Source organism: Megalobrama amblycephala, linkage group LG1, assembly GCF_018812025.1.
Source record: "Megalobrama amblycephala isolate DHTTF-2021 linkage group LG1, ASM1881202v1, whole genome shotgun sequence".
Taxonomy (NCBI): domain Eukaryota; kingdom Metazoa; phylum Chordata; class Actinopteri; order Cypriniformes; family Xenocyprididae; genus Megalobrama; species Megalobrama amblycephala.
In genome coordinates this window covers 31,714,615-31,727,231 of record NC_063044.1, presented here as the reverse complement: position 1 = coordinate 31,727,231, position 12,617 = coordinate 31,714,615, and the positions used below count along the sequence as shown (strand labels likewise).

The 12,617-nt window shown below is 37.4% G+C and overlaps 1 long non-coding RNA gene and 5 gene segments (V, D, J or C); 4 read left to right on the top strand and 2 right to left on the bottom strand.

Moving 5' to 3' along the window:
• Positions 1 to 909: 909 nt before the first annotated feature.
• On the bottom strand, positions 910 to 2,619 carry LOC125267875. The segment is given in 2 exon segments: positions 910 to 2,143; positions 2,258 to 2,619. Coding segments are annotated over 2 exon segments (357 nt in total).
• A 191-nt stretch (positions 2,620 to 2,810) lies between these two features.
• On the top strand, positions 2,811 to 4,020 carry LOC125267892 (the record flags this gene model as incomplete). The annotated part of the segment is given in 2 exon segments: positions 2,811 to 2,841; positions 3,568 to 4,020. Coding segments are annotated over 2 exon segments (348 nt in total), but the record flags the coding sequence as incomplete, so codon positions are not given.
• Positions 4,021 to 4,653: 633 nt separating this feature from the next.
• LOC125267909 lies at positions 4,654 to 6,799 on the top strand. The gene is made up of 2 exons (XR_007184740.1): positions 4,654 to 5,342; positions 5,600 to 6,799. It is a non-coding gene; the product is annotated as an uncharacterized LOC125267909 (long non-coding RNA).
• Positions 6,800 to 6,841: 42 nt separating this feature from the next.
• On the top strand, positions 6,842 to 8,283 carry LOC125265102. The segment is given in 3 exon segments: positions 6,842 to 6,847; positions 7,064 to 7,115; positions 7,832 to 8,283. Coding segments are annotated over 3 exon segments (375 nt in total).
• A 1,999-nt stretch (positions 8,284 to 10,282) lies between these two features.
• On the bottom strand, positions 10,283 to 11,084 carry LOC125267867. The segment is given in 2 exon segments: positions 10,283 to 10,763; positions 10,878 to 11,084. Coding segments are annotated over 2 exon segments (360 nt in total).
• On the top strand, positions 10,938 to 12,616 carry LOC125265041. The segment is given in 3 exon segments: positions 10,938 to 10,991; positions 11,397 to 11,448; positions 12,165 to 12,616. Coding segments are annotated over 3 exon segments (423 nt in total).
• Position 12,617: the final 1 nt, after the last annotated feature.

Sequence of the window (12,617 nt, the reverse complement as noted above, 5' to 3'; positions counted from 1 at the left end):
AGTAAATTAGTTAAGCGATTGGGGCATGTTAAGAAAAGAAGACAGGACTAGAATGAAGGGGTATTTTAAAATGAACACAGCAAAAGATGTTTTCTTTGCTTTGACATTCTCGATACAGAAAGTGTTTTAAGGTTTTTCGTTGAGACAAACTTTGAATATGGCTTATTAGAGAATTTACATTTATAAATATGAAATTTTGCTAGAAGTAAAATATTTATAAGGTAAAATTCTTTTTCAATGTTTTTCTCAGTATTTACAAAACCAAACAAAACATCTTTCCAAAATAAAGAAAAATTAGAGTAGGCTACACAAGATCAATGCATTACCTAAAAAGCTATAGTTACAGTTCAAAAACAAATGCACAGTAGTTTCATATTATGCATTACAGAAATCACATTTTATGGCAATGTCAGGCTTAAACATTTTTAGATAACCATTCGCTGGATAAAATCTGTGAATTAATTTAAAAGAGACTTCTCTTTATCACAATAAGGTATTTATGTGGCAATAACCACATAAGGTTTGGTAACAATATCTCTTTGAAAGAGAGCACGAACAAACCTATTGCTAGAGGATGGAACCAGACACTTGTCCACAAATGTTTGGATGGGATCAGACAGAGGTGGTATAACAAAAAGAGTCCCTTCAAAATCTTTAAACAGTGTAATAACACCTGTGGGTATAGCATCGAAAACAATGGAAAATTCTCTAGGCGTGACAGGAAAAATACATTTTTTTAAAAATTCACCATAGGTATATAAAAGACCATCTTCATTCAAAAGATCACGGACTTGTTGATATCATACCAGTTTGGGAAAAATAAGGACCTGTTTTTATAAAGAATACTTTTATTATTTCATATGAAAGAATGTGGAGAAAAATTGTGCTTATAATAAGAGACCAAGCAAGAAGCATTTATTTATGAAATGCAGACAGCTTTACAGGTAATTTTTCAATATTATAGGCCTAATTGCATTCCTCCAAACAAAATTAAATAGAAGATTATCTATCATTTTACAAGTTTTATTGTCCAAATATAGAGCTAATGCTAACAATGGTGATGGCTTTCAGGTGCAGGTGATTGGTGACTGAGTGCAGGTGAGGGACAGAGGGATGCTGGGAAATGGAGTCCGGGGAAAGTGCGACAGACAGTGACTGTGACAGCTAATGCATAATCTAGATAAACGTTGCACATATGGTGTGGAAAATGTAAATTTAAATACACAAATGCATTTCCATTTTACATAATGCATTGACATTTTGCATATTACATTTCAAACTGAATATTGCTACCATAAGCTTCCATAAGGACCAGCCGATTATGGCGGGAAATATCTGTGTGCAGTTATGCACAATGGGATATGGTATACAATACCTTGCAGCACATATTATGTTAGTGTCTGCTATGACAGTGAGTGGTTCCATTAAAATTTAAACGACAATGAACAAAACTGGAAACAACCAACCTCTCTAATATACCCTTGCAGAATCTGTGAAAATAAATAATTTTAATAAAATAAGAGAGACCATACAAAATGCATGTTACTTTTTATTTAGTACTGTCCTGAATAAGATATTTTACATAAAATATGTTTACAAATAGTCCACAAGAAGAAGAAAAAATAGCTGAATTTATAAAAAAAAAAAAAAAAAAAATGCAAAAGTTGCAGGGATCTTACAACATGTATGTTGTAAGATACCTCTTATTTTGTTACATTTTTTCACATTTTCATAGATTCTGCAAGGGGTTCATAAATGTTCAAGGTGCATGTGTGCAGTGTGTGTCTAAATCAGCAGTTCCTCTTTCACTGAAGGGGTTTTTGTACGGCTCTGTATCACTGTGTTAATGGCCATTGAGCATACTGCTGACAGTAATAATCTCCTGCATCTTCAGGCTGGACATTTCTAATACTGAGCATGTAGTTTGTTCCTGATCTCCCATCACTGAATCTCTCAGAAACTCCAGACACTTTGCTACCAACACTAGAGAACAGGAGTTTGGGTGTTTGTCCAGGTTTCTGGTGATACCAGGCTAAATGGGATGATACATCAGCACTGGACCTGCAGTTGAGAGTGACGCTGCTTCCCACGGACACTTGATTCACGGATGGACTCTGAGTCAGAATGATCTCAGCAAAACAACCTGCTGTCACAACACCATCAGTCAGTGTTACAGTCAAACACACGATACATGAGAAGAGTGTTACAACATTTATAAGGCACTTCTAAAACTCTGAATATTCAACAGTAATCTCACCAGCAAGAGAAAGCAGCAGAGAGCAGATGATCAGAGCGTTTGCAGTCATCTTTGATAAGAATGAGTGAGAACAGACGAGACCTGCTGTTTATAGTCCTGGCCGGAGGACAGTCCGTCTGAAACAGAGGGGTGGTGCACTTATTCAAAGCTGCTTCCTTTCAGGAGAAAATCTGTCATACTGATTAAAAAAAAAAACAACTTAAATTCTGTTTAAAAAGATATTAAATGAAATTTCTCCACTTATTAAGACTTTGTATCAGTATCAGATTATATTTCTCAATAGTTTTCTATATGCTGCTGATTTCTAATGAACATTCAGTAGTTGATCATCAGTGAATCAACTGAAGTTATATTAATCATAACATTGTTCCTTAAAAAAAAAAAAAAAAAAATGAAATGAAATGTGTATTTTTTTTAATTGAACTGTAATTGAGCACAATATCAAATCAAATGTAAGATGTTGTTTTGGAGATGCAGTGAACAGTGCAGCTACTGAAGCGTTCAGGAGGTTTTTGTACATCTGCTCTATTAGTTTGTATCACTGTGATATACTTTTGGCAGCGGCAGCAGACTGGATGTTGGCAGTAAGTAAATAATCAAATCATTTTAATGTAGTACAGTCTTGTCATATTTAGTCAAGTAACTGTAATTTATGACATTAAAAATGTAATGTATTACTTTGTATTGAGGGGGAATTTTCTATTTGATATTCTTACAGTAAATATAGAGTAGGATTATATTTGTGAGTCATACTTATTTAGTCATACATATTAGTTAAACTTAAGTGATTTTTGACCCACTTAAGCAGGAATTAAGTACTTCATATGTAATTTCATAATTATTTCTATTGTCTTTGAAATATGGTTAAAGTGAACTGAAGCATTTTTGTGTATGAAAACTAATTTCAATTGAAACGTGTCCGTCATGTATTTAAATATATTTGTGATTACACATTTGAAAAGATGAAGCTACAATTTAGTTCATTTAAAATATATTAACTTGTAATGTAATGTAAAATCGAATAACATGACAAAATATTATTAAAACATAATGATTTAAATATTTAATGTAAATGTTTTAATTTGACATTATTACAAGGTCCACTTTTTAAAAGTGTACTTAAGTGTGTTATGAAAAACAGTCATGAAAGTGTGCTCTCTTTAAGTGCACTTTAAGTGGCCTTTTATTATATTAGTTTGTCTATTTAAAGTGATGATAAGAATGTTGTCTGTCACATTAATCTGTAATAAAATGTGTTAAGATGTTTGTTAAGAGAGTTGTTTGTCGTCCCGCTGCTCTTCTTCTTTCAGGCAACACTCCTCCTAAAGTGATCATCCTGCCCCCGTCCAGTGCAGAGATCTCCTCTGTGAACACAGCGACACTGCTGTGTGTGGCCAGCGAGGGCTTCCCGTCAGACTGGAGCCTGAGCTGGAAGGTGGACGGGAGCAGCAGGTCTCAGGAGAGCAGCGCTGGGCTCCTGGAGAAGGACGCTCTGTACAGCTGGAGCAGCAGCCTGACTCTCTCTGAGCAGGAGTGGATGAAGAGCGTGTCAGTGAGCTGTGAGGCCACACGGAGCGGCCAGCCTGCGGTCACTGCACAACTGAAGAGAGATCAGTGTTCAGAGTAGATCCACTCAGTCTCTCCTCTGCCTTCTGCTTCATCCTTCTGACTGATCATGTCTCACTTCTGCTTCTCTGATCTCATTCACACAAGAGTATGCTGTGATTTTCTGTTAGAATTGAAATAAAATAAATAATACTGTGCCTGTCTTTGATTTATTTAGTTTGATTTGAGGAAAAAATAAACTTTTTACTCATTTATTATTTACATAGTCCTGCTGTTAAAAATCAATGTTTTGAAAAGTACAAACATTCCATTAAATTTCCTTGCAAAATTATGTAGCCTCTCAAATCTTATGGGGTGGTCTGCATCAAAGAAAAAAATAAATAAATAAAATTAGATGGAGTCACATTGCAAGAAATGTTGACTTCCCTATAAAGTAGTTCATGTCAAATACACAAATAAATTTCACTCAGTGAAGCATGACAACACCTGCAGAGTAAATTATGAAACAAGAAACTCATCTTGAAACAGCATTTGCAAGTGTTGCTATTGTTAGCATAAACTAAAACTTATCAGTAATTGAAATCTAAAATAAAATAAAAATGTATTTAAAAAGAAAGGTTCCTCAAAGAACCTTTAAGTGAACAGTTCTGAAAAGAACTATGTTTTTTTTCTTAGTGAAGAACATTTTGAAAATCTAAAGAATCTTTTTTTTTCCACCATAAAGAACCTTTTGTGGACTGGAAAGGTGATGAATGATTGAGAATGATATCAAAACCAAAACACACAAGAGATTCTTCAGGAACAGCAAACTCACACAAGGTGGGACTAATGGGCAAACAAGGTAACAAACAAGGAGGAATTAGTGACTAAGGAGACGGGAACTAAACTGAAAGGAAACACATGGAAACATATACACATGAAAAAAAACATTGATACATAACGTGAACCTAACATTACTCCCCTCTCCCAGGCACGTCCTTGTAAACAACAGTCCCAGAGTAGAGAGAGGAAGGGAAACTTTTAGGTGGATGAGGAGCTGGTGTAGGGGGCAGAGAACTGAAAGAACTTGCTGAGGGGAACACCAAAGTGGAGGAGAAGGAGGGCAGAGTCAAGATTGAGCCCTGAGAATATTCCTGGACAAAGACTGAGGGCTGACCGACTGATGAAGTGGAAACCCCACTGAAACCGGCAGGATGACAACCAAGCGTGACATCAAAGGCCAGGCAGTCCAAGGTGACACTACAGACTTGAGTGATTGAGGTGGAGACGGAGGCCTGTCAGAACAGGGCGGCACCAGAGGGAGGAACAAGACAGAGCTGGAAGGAAGAAGAAACCTGGTGGGGATGAAGGAGTGGAGGGTTGAGGTGCAGCTGGTGGTCTGGAAGTCCATGGCGAAACCAGGATAATGAGAGACCAAGGCGTGGACGGAGGAACGAGGGAGCCTGAGTGATGGCGGACCATGGTGGAGCTGAGGGAGGGCTGACAGGCCAAGGTGGAGAAATGGACCTGGAGGCTAGAGGTATATAATGTTGAAAAAACAGCATATGCTGGTTTGGTATGTTTTGAAGCATGGCAGCTGGTTTGAGCTGGTTTATGTTGGTCCTTAGTTGGTCATGAGAAAAAACATTGAGGAAAACATCTATCTGAGGACCAGCTTATGGCTTAAGCTGGTCCTCAGATAGAGCTATTTGCTTGGACCAGTTTAGGACCAGTACTTGACCATCTTAAACCAGGTCATGACCAGCTGCTAACCAGCATATGCTGTTTTTTCAACAGGGTAGCCAGAGTCAGCGTGCAGTCGGATCTCAGCAGATCAGGCTGGCTCACGGATGGACTGTCCGGATTTTCTGACTGTATGGCAGATCTTGCTGAAAACACTTTTTGAGCAGCCTGCAGATTGCTCTAATTATCATAATATCTATTTTTGCAGGAACTCGATCAGAGTTTAGTAATGAGTGCTGCATTTTAATGTGACTTGTCAAGTTACAAATGGTTATTTTTAATGTAGCTTATTAAAAGATGCAGATGTCTCAAGAGTCAAAAAAAGATAAGAACATTCTTAAGTATTTTTTTGGAAATACTAAATATTCAAAGAAAATTCTTAATTTAAAAATTATAAGAAGAAAATAGCAGTTAAGATGAATTTTATTCTTAAGAATATTGCTTGAATCAGGGCCCAGATTTCTTCGGTGTTCAGAGTTTTATAAATTGGCTCCAATCATAATATAAAATGTGTGCAGTGTATGTCTAAATCAGGAGTTCCTCTTTCACTGAAGGGGTTTTTGTACGGCTCTGTATCACTGTGTTAATGGAAATTCATAATACTGCTGACAGTAATAATCTCCTGCATCTTCAGGCTGAACATTTCTAATATTGAGCATGAAGTTTGTTCCTGATCTCCCATCAGTGAATCTCTCAGAAACTCCAGACACTTTGCTACCAACACTAGAGAACAGGAGTTTGGGTGTTTGTCCAGGTTTCTGGTGATACCAGGCTAAGCTGGATGTAAAACTAGAACTGCTGGACCTGCAGTTGAGAGTGACGCTGTTTCCCACAGACACTTGATTCACGGATGGACTCTGAGTCAGAATGATCTCAGCAAAACAACCTGCCGTCACAACACCATCAGTCAGTGTTACAGTCAAACACACGATACATGAGAAGAATGTTACAACATTTATAAGGCACTTCTAAAACTCTGAATATTAAACAGTAATCTCACCAGCAAGAGAAAGCAGCAGAGAGCAGATGATCAGAGCGTTTGCAGTCATCTTTGATAAGAATGAGTGAGAACAGACGAGACCTGCTGTTTATAGTCCTGACCGGAGGACAGTCCGTCTGAAACAGAGGGGTGGTGCACTTATTCAAAGCTGCTTCCTTTCAGAAGAAAATCTGTCACACTGATTTAAAAAAACAAAAAAAACAAACTTAAATTCTGTTTAAATAGATATTAAATGTTATTTCTCCACTTATTAAGACTTTGTATCAGTTTCAGCTGATGTTTCTCAGTAGTTTCCTATGCTGGTGATTTCTAATAAACATTCAGTAGTTGATCATCAGTGAATCAACTGAAGTTATATTAATCATAACATTGTTCCTTTTTTTAAATTAAATGTGTATTTTTTTAATTGAACTGTAATTGAGCACAATATCAAATCAAATAAGATGTTGTTTTGGAGATGCAGTGAACAGTGCAGCTACTGAAGCGTTCAGGAGGTTTTTGTACATCTGCTCTATTAGTTTGTATCACTGTGGTTGACTTTCGGCAGCGGCAGCAGACTGGATGTTGGCAGTAAGTAAATAATCAAATCATTTTAATGCAGTACAGTCTTGTCATATTTAATCTGTAATTTATGACATTAAAATGTAATGTATTACTTTGTATTGAGGGGAAATTTTCTATTTGATATTCTTACAGTAAATATAGAGTAGGATTATATTTGTAAATACTTATTTAGTCATACATACTAGTTAAACTTAAGTGATTTTTGACCCACTTAAGCAGGAATTAAGTACTTCATATGTAATTTCATAATTATTTCTATTGTCTTTGAAATATGGTTAAAGTGAACTGAAGCATGAAAACTTGCGAATGAAAACTTGTAATTTCCATTGAAACGTGCCCGTCATGTATTTAAATATATTTGTGATTACACAATTGAAAAGATGAAGCAACAATTTAGTTCATTTAAAATATATTAACCTGTAATGTAATGTAAAATCGAATAACATGACAAAATATTATTAAAACATAATGATTTAAATATTTAATGTAAATCTTTTAATTTGACATTATTACAAAGTGCACTTTTTAAAAGTGTATACTTAAGTGTGTTATGAAACAGTCATGAAAGTGTGCTCTCTTTAAGTGCACTTAAGTGGCCTTTTATTATATTACTTTGTCTGTTTAAAGTGATGAATGTTGTCTGTCATATTCATCTGTAATAAAATGTGTTAAGATGTTTGTTAAGAGAGTTGTTTGTCGTCCCGCTGCTCTTCTTCTCTCAGGCAACACTCCTCCTAAAGTGATCATCCTGGCCCCGTCCAGTGCAGAGATCTCCTCTGTGAACACAGCGACACTGCTGTGTGTGGCCAGCGAGGGCTTCCCGTCAGACTGGAGCCTGAGCTGGAAGGTGGACGGGAGCAGCAGGTCTCAGGAGAGCAGCGCTGGGCTCCTGGAGAAGGACGCTCTGTACAGCTGGAGCAGCAGCCTGACTCTCTCTGAGCAGGAGTGGATGAAGAGCGTGTCAGTGAGCTGTGAGGCCACACGGAGCGGCCAGCCTGCGGTCACTGCACAACTGAAGAGAGATCAGTGTTCAGAGTAGATCCACTCAGTCTCTCCTCTGCCTTCTGCTTCATCCTTCTGACTGATCATGTCTCACTTCTGCTTCTCTGATCTCATTCACACAAGAGCATGCTATGATTTTCTGTTATAACTGAAATAAAATAATTATAAATAATACTGTGCCTGTCTTTGATTTATTTTGTTTGATTTGAGGAAAAAATAAACTTTTTAATCATTTATTATTTACATAAATCCTGCTGTTACAAATCAATGTTTTAAAAAGTAAAAATATTCCATTAAATTTCCTTGCAAAATTATGTAGCCTCTCAAATCTTATGGGACGGTCTGCATCAAAGAAAAAAATAAATAAATAAAATTAGATGGAGTCACATTGCAAGAAATGTTGACTTCCCTATAAAGTATTTCATGTCAAATACACAAATAAATTTCACTCAGTGAAGCATGACAACACCTGCAGAGTAAATTATGAAACAAGAAACTCATCTTGAAACTGCATTTGCAAGTGTTGCTATTGTTAGCATAAACTAAAACTTATCAGTAATTGAAATCTAAAATAAAATAAAATGTATTTAAAAAAATATATTAAAAATATCCAAACCATTTTTTGGTTCCCCAAAGAACCTTTAAGTGAACAGTTCTGAAAAGAGCAATGTTTTTTTTTCTTAGTATGAACATTTTGAAAATCTAAAGAATCTTTTTTTTTTTTCCACCATAAAGAACATTTTGTGGACTGGAAATGTGTCACATGCGTTGTGCAGAAATCCAGACATGAATGATTCAGAATGACAATATCAAAACCAAAACACACAAGAGATTCTTCAGGAACAGCAAACTCACACAAGGTGGGACTAATGGGCAACCAAGGTAACAAACAAGGAGGAATTAGTGACTAAGGAGACGGGAACTCAACTGAAAGGAAACACATGGAAACATATACACATGAAAAAAAACACTGATACATAACGTGAACCTAACATTACTCCCCTCTCCCACTAGGCACGTCCTTGTAAACAACAGTCCCAGAGTAGAGAGAGGAAGGGAAACTTTTAGGTGGATGAGGAGCTGGTGTAGGGGGCAGAGAACTGAAAGAACTTGCTGAGGGGAACACCAAAGTGGAGGAGAAGGAGGGCAGAGTCAAGATTGAGCCCTGAGAATATTCCTGGACAAAGACTGAGGGCTGACCGACTGATGAAGTGGAAACCCCACTGAAACCGGCAGGATGACAACCAAGCGTGACATCAAAGGCCAGGCAGTCCAAGGTGACACTACAGACTTGAGTGATTGAGGTGGAGACGGAGGCCTGTCAGAACAGGGCGGCACCAGAGGGAGGAACAAGACAGAGCTGGAAGGAAGAAGAAACCTGGTGGGGATGAAGGAGTGGAGGGTTGAGGTGCAGCTGGTGGTCTGGAAGTCCATGGCGAAACCAGGATAATGAGAGACCAAGGCGTGGACGGAGGAACGAGGGAGCCTGAGTGATGGCGGACCATGGTGGAGCTGAGGGAGGGCTGACAGGCCAAGGTGGAGAAATGGACCTGGAGGCTAGAGGTATATAATGTTGAAAAAACAGCATATGCTGGTTTGGTATGTTTTGAAGCATGGCAGCTGGTTTGAGCTGGTTTATGTTGGTCCTTAGTTGGTCATGAGAAAAAACATTGAGGAAAACATCTATCTGAGGACCAGCTTATGGCTTAAGCTGGTCCTCAGATAGAGCTATTTGCTTGGACCAGTTTAGGACCAGTACTTGACCATCTTAAACCAGGTCATGACCAGCTGCTAACCAGCATATGCTGTTTTTTCAACAGGGTAGCCAGAGTCAGCGTGCAGTCGGATCTCAGCAGATCAGGCTGGCTCACGGATGGACTGTCCGGATTTTCTGACTGTATGGCAGATCTTGCTGAAAACACTTTTTGAGCAGCCTGCAGATTGCTCTAATTATCATAATATCTATTTTTGCAGGAACTCGATCAGAGTTTAGTAATGAGTGCTGCATTTTAATGTGACTTGTCAAGTTACAAATGGTTATTTTTAATGTAGCTTATTAAAAGATGCAGATGTCTCAAGAGTCAAAAAAAGATAAGAACATTCTTAAGTATTTTTTTGGAAATACTAAATATTCAAAGAAAATTCTTAATTTAAAAATTATAAGAAGAAAATAGCAGTTAAGATGAATTTTATTCTTAAGAATATTGCTTGAATCAGGGCCCAGATTTCTTCGGTGTTCAGAGTTTTATAAATTGGCTCCAATCATAATATAAAATGTGTGCAGTGTATGTCTAAATCAGGAGTTCCTCTTTCACTGAAGGGGTTTTTGTACGGCTCTGTATCACTGTGTTAATGGAAATTCATAATACTGCTGACAGTAATAATCTCCTGCATCTTCAGGCTGAACATTTCTAATATTGAGCATGAAGTTTGTTCCTGATCTCCCATCAGTGAATCTCTCAGAAACTCCAGACACTTTGCTACCAACACTAGAGAACAGGAGTTTGGGTGTTTGTCCAGGTTTCTGGTGATACCAGGCTAAGCTGGATGTAAAACTAGAACTGCTGGACCTGCAGTTGAGAGTGACGCTGTTTCCCACAGACACTTGATTCACGGATGGACTCTGAGTCAGAATGATCTCAGCAAAACAACCTGCCGTCACAACACCATCAGTCAGTGTTACAGTCAAACACACGATACATGAGAAGAATGTTACAACATTTATAAGGCACTTCTAAAACTCTGAATATTAAACAGTAATCTCACCAGCAAGAGAAAGCAGCAGAGAGCAGATGATCAGAGCGTTTGCAGTCATCTTTGATAAGAATGAGTGAGAACAGACGAGACCTGCTGTTTATAGTCCTGACCGGAGGACAGTCCGTCTGAAACAGAGGGGTGGTGCACTTATTCAAAGCTGCTTCCTTTCAGGAGAAAATCTGTCACACTGATTTAAAAAAACAAAAAAAAACAAACTTAAATTCTGTTTAAATAGATATTAAATGTAATTTCTCCACTTATTAAGACTTTGTATCAGTTTCAGCTGATGTTTCTCAGTAGTTTCCTATGCTGGTGATTTCTAATAAACATTCAGTAGTTGATCATCAGTGAATCAACTGAAGTTATATTAATCATAACATTGTTCCTTTTTTTAAATTAAATGTGTATTTTTTTAATTGAACTGTAATTGAGCACAATATCAAATCAAATAAGATGTTGTTTTGGAGATGCAGTGAACAGTGCAGCTACTGAAGCGTTCAGGAGGTTTTTGTACATCTGCTCTATTAGTTTGTATCACTGTGGTTGACTTTCGGCAGCGGCAGCAGACTGGATGTTGGCAGTAAGTAAATAATCAAATCATTTTAATGCAGTACAGTCTTGTCATATTTAATCTGTAATTTATGACATTAAAATGTAATGTATTACTTTGTATTGAGGGGAAATTTTCTATTTGATATTCTTACAGTAAATATAGAGTAGGATTATATTTGTAAATACTTATTTAGTCATACATACTAGTTAAACTTAAGTGATTTTTGACCCACTTAAGCAGGAATTAAGTACTTCATATGTAATTTCATAATTATTTCTATTGTCTTTGAAATATGGTTAAAGTGAACTGAAGCATGAAAACTTGCGAATGAAAACTTGTAATTTCCATTGAAACGTGCCCGTCATGTATTTAAATATATTTGTGATTACACAATTGAAAAGATGAAGCAACAATTTAGTTCATTTAAAATATATTAACCTGTAATGTAATGTAAAATCGAATAACATGACAAAATATTATTAAAACATAATGATTTAAATATTTAATGTAAATCTTTTAATTTGACATTATTACAAAGTGCACTTTTTAAAAGTGTATACTTAAGTGTGTTATGAAACAGTCATGAAAGTGTGCTCTCTTTAAGTGCACTTAAGTGGCCTTTTATTATATTACTTTGTCTGTTTAAAGTGATGAATGTTGTCTGTCATATTCATCTGTAATAAAATGTGTTAAGATGTTTGTTAAGAGAGTTGTTTGTCGTCCCGCTGCTCTTCTTCTCTCAGGCAACACTCCTCCTAAAGTGATCATCCTGGCCCCGTCCAGTGCAGAGATCTCCTCTGTGAACACAGCGACACTGCTGTGTGTGGCCAGCGAGGGCTTCCCGTCAGACTGGAGCCTGAGCTGGAAGGTGGACGGGAGCAGCAGGTCTCAGGAGAGCAGCGCTGGGCTCCTGGAGAAGGACGCTCTGTACAGCTGGAGCAGCAGCCTGACTCTCTCTGAGCAGGAGTGGATGAAGAGCGTGTCAGTGAGCTGTGAGGCCACACGGAGCGGCCAGCCTGCGGTCACTGCACAACTGAAGAGAGATCAGTGTTCAGAGTAGATCCACTCAGTCTCTCCTCTGCCTTCTGCTTCATCCTTCTGACTGATCATGTCTCACTTCTGCTTCTCTGATCTCATTCACACAAGAGCATGCTATGATTTTCTGTTATAACTGAAATAAAATAATTATAAATAAT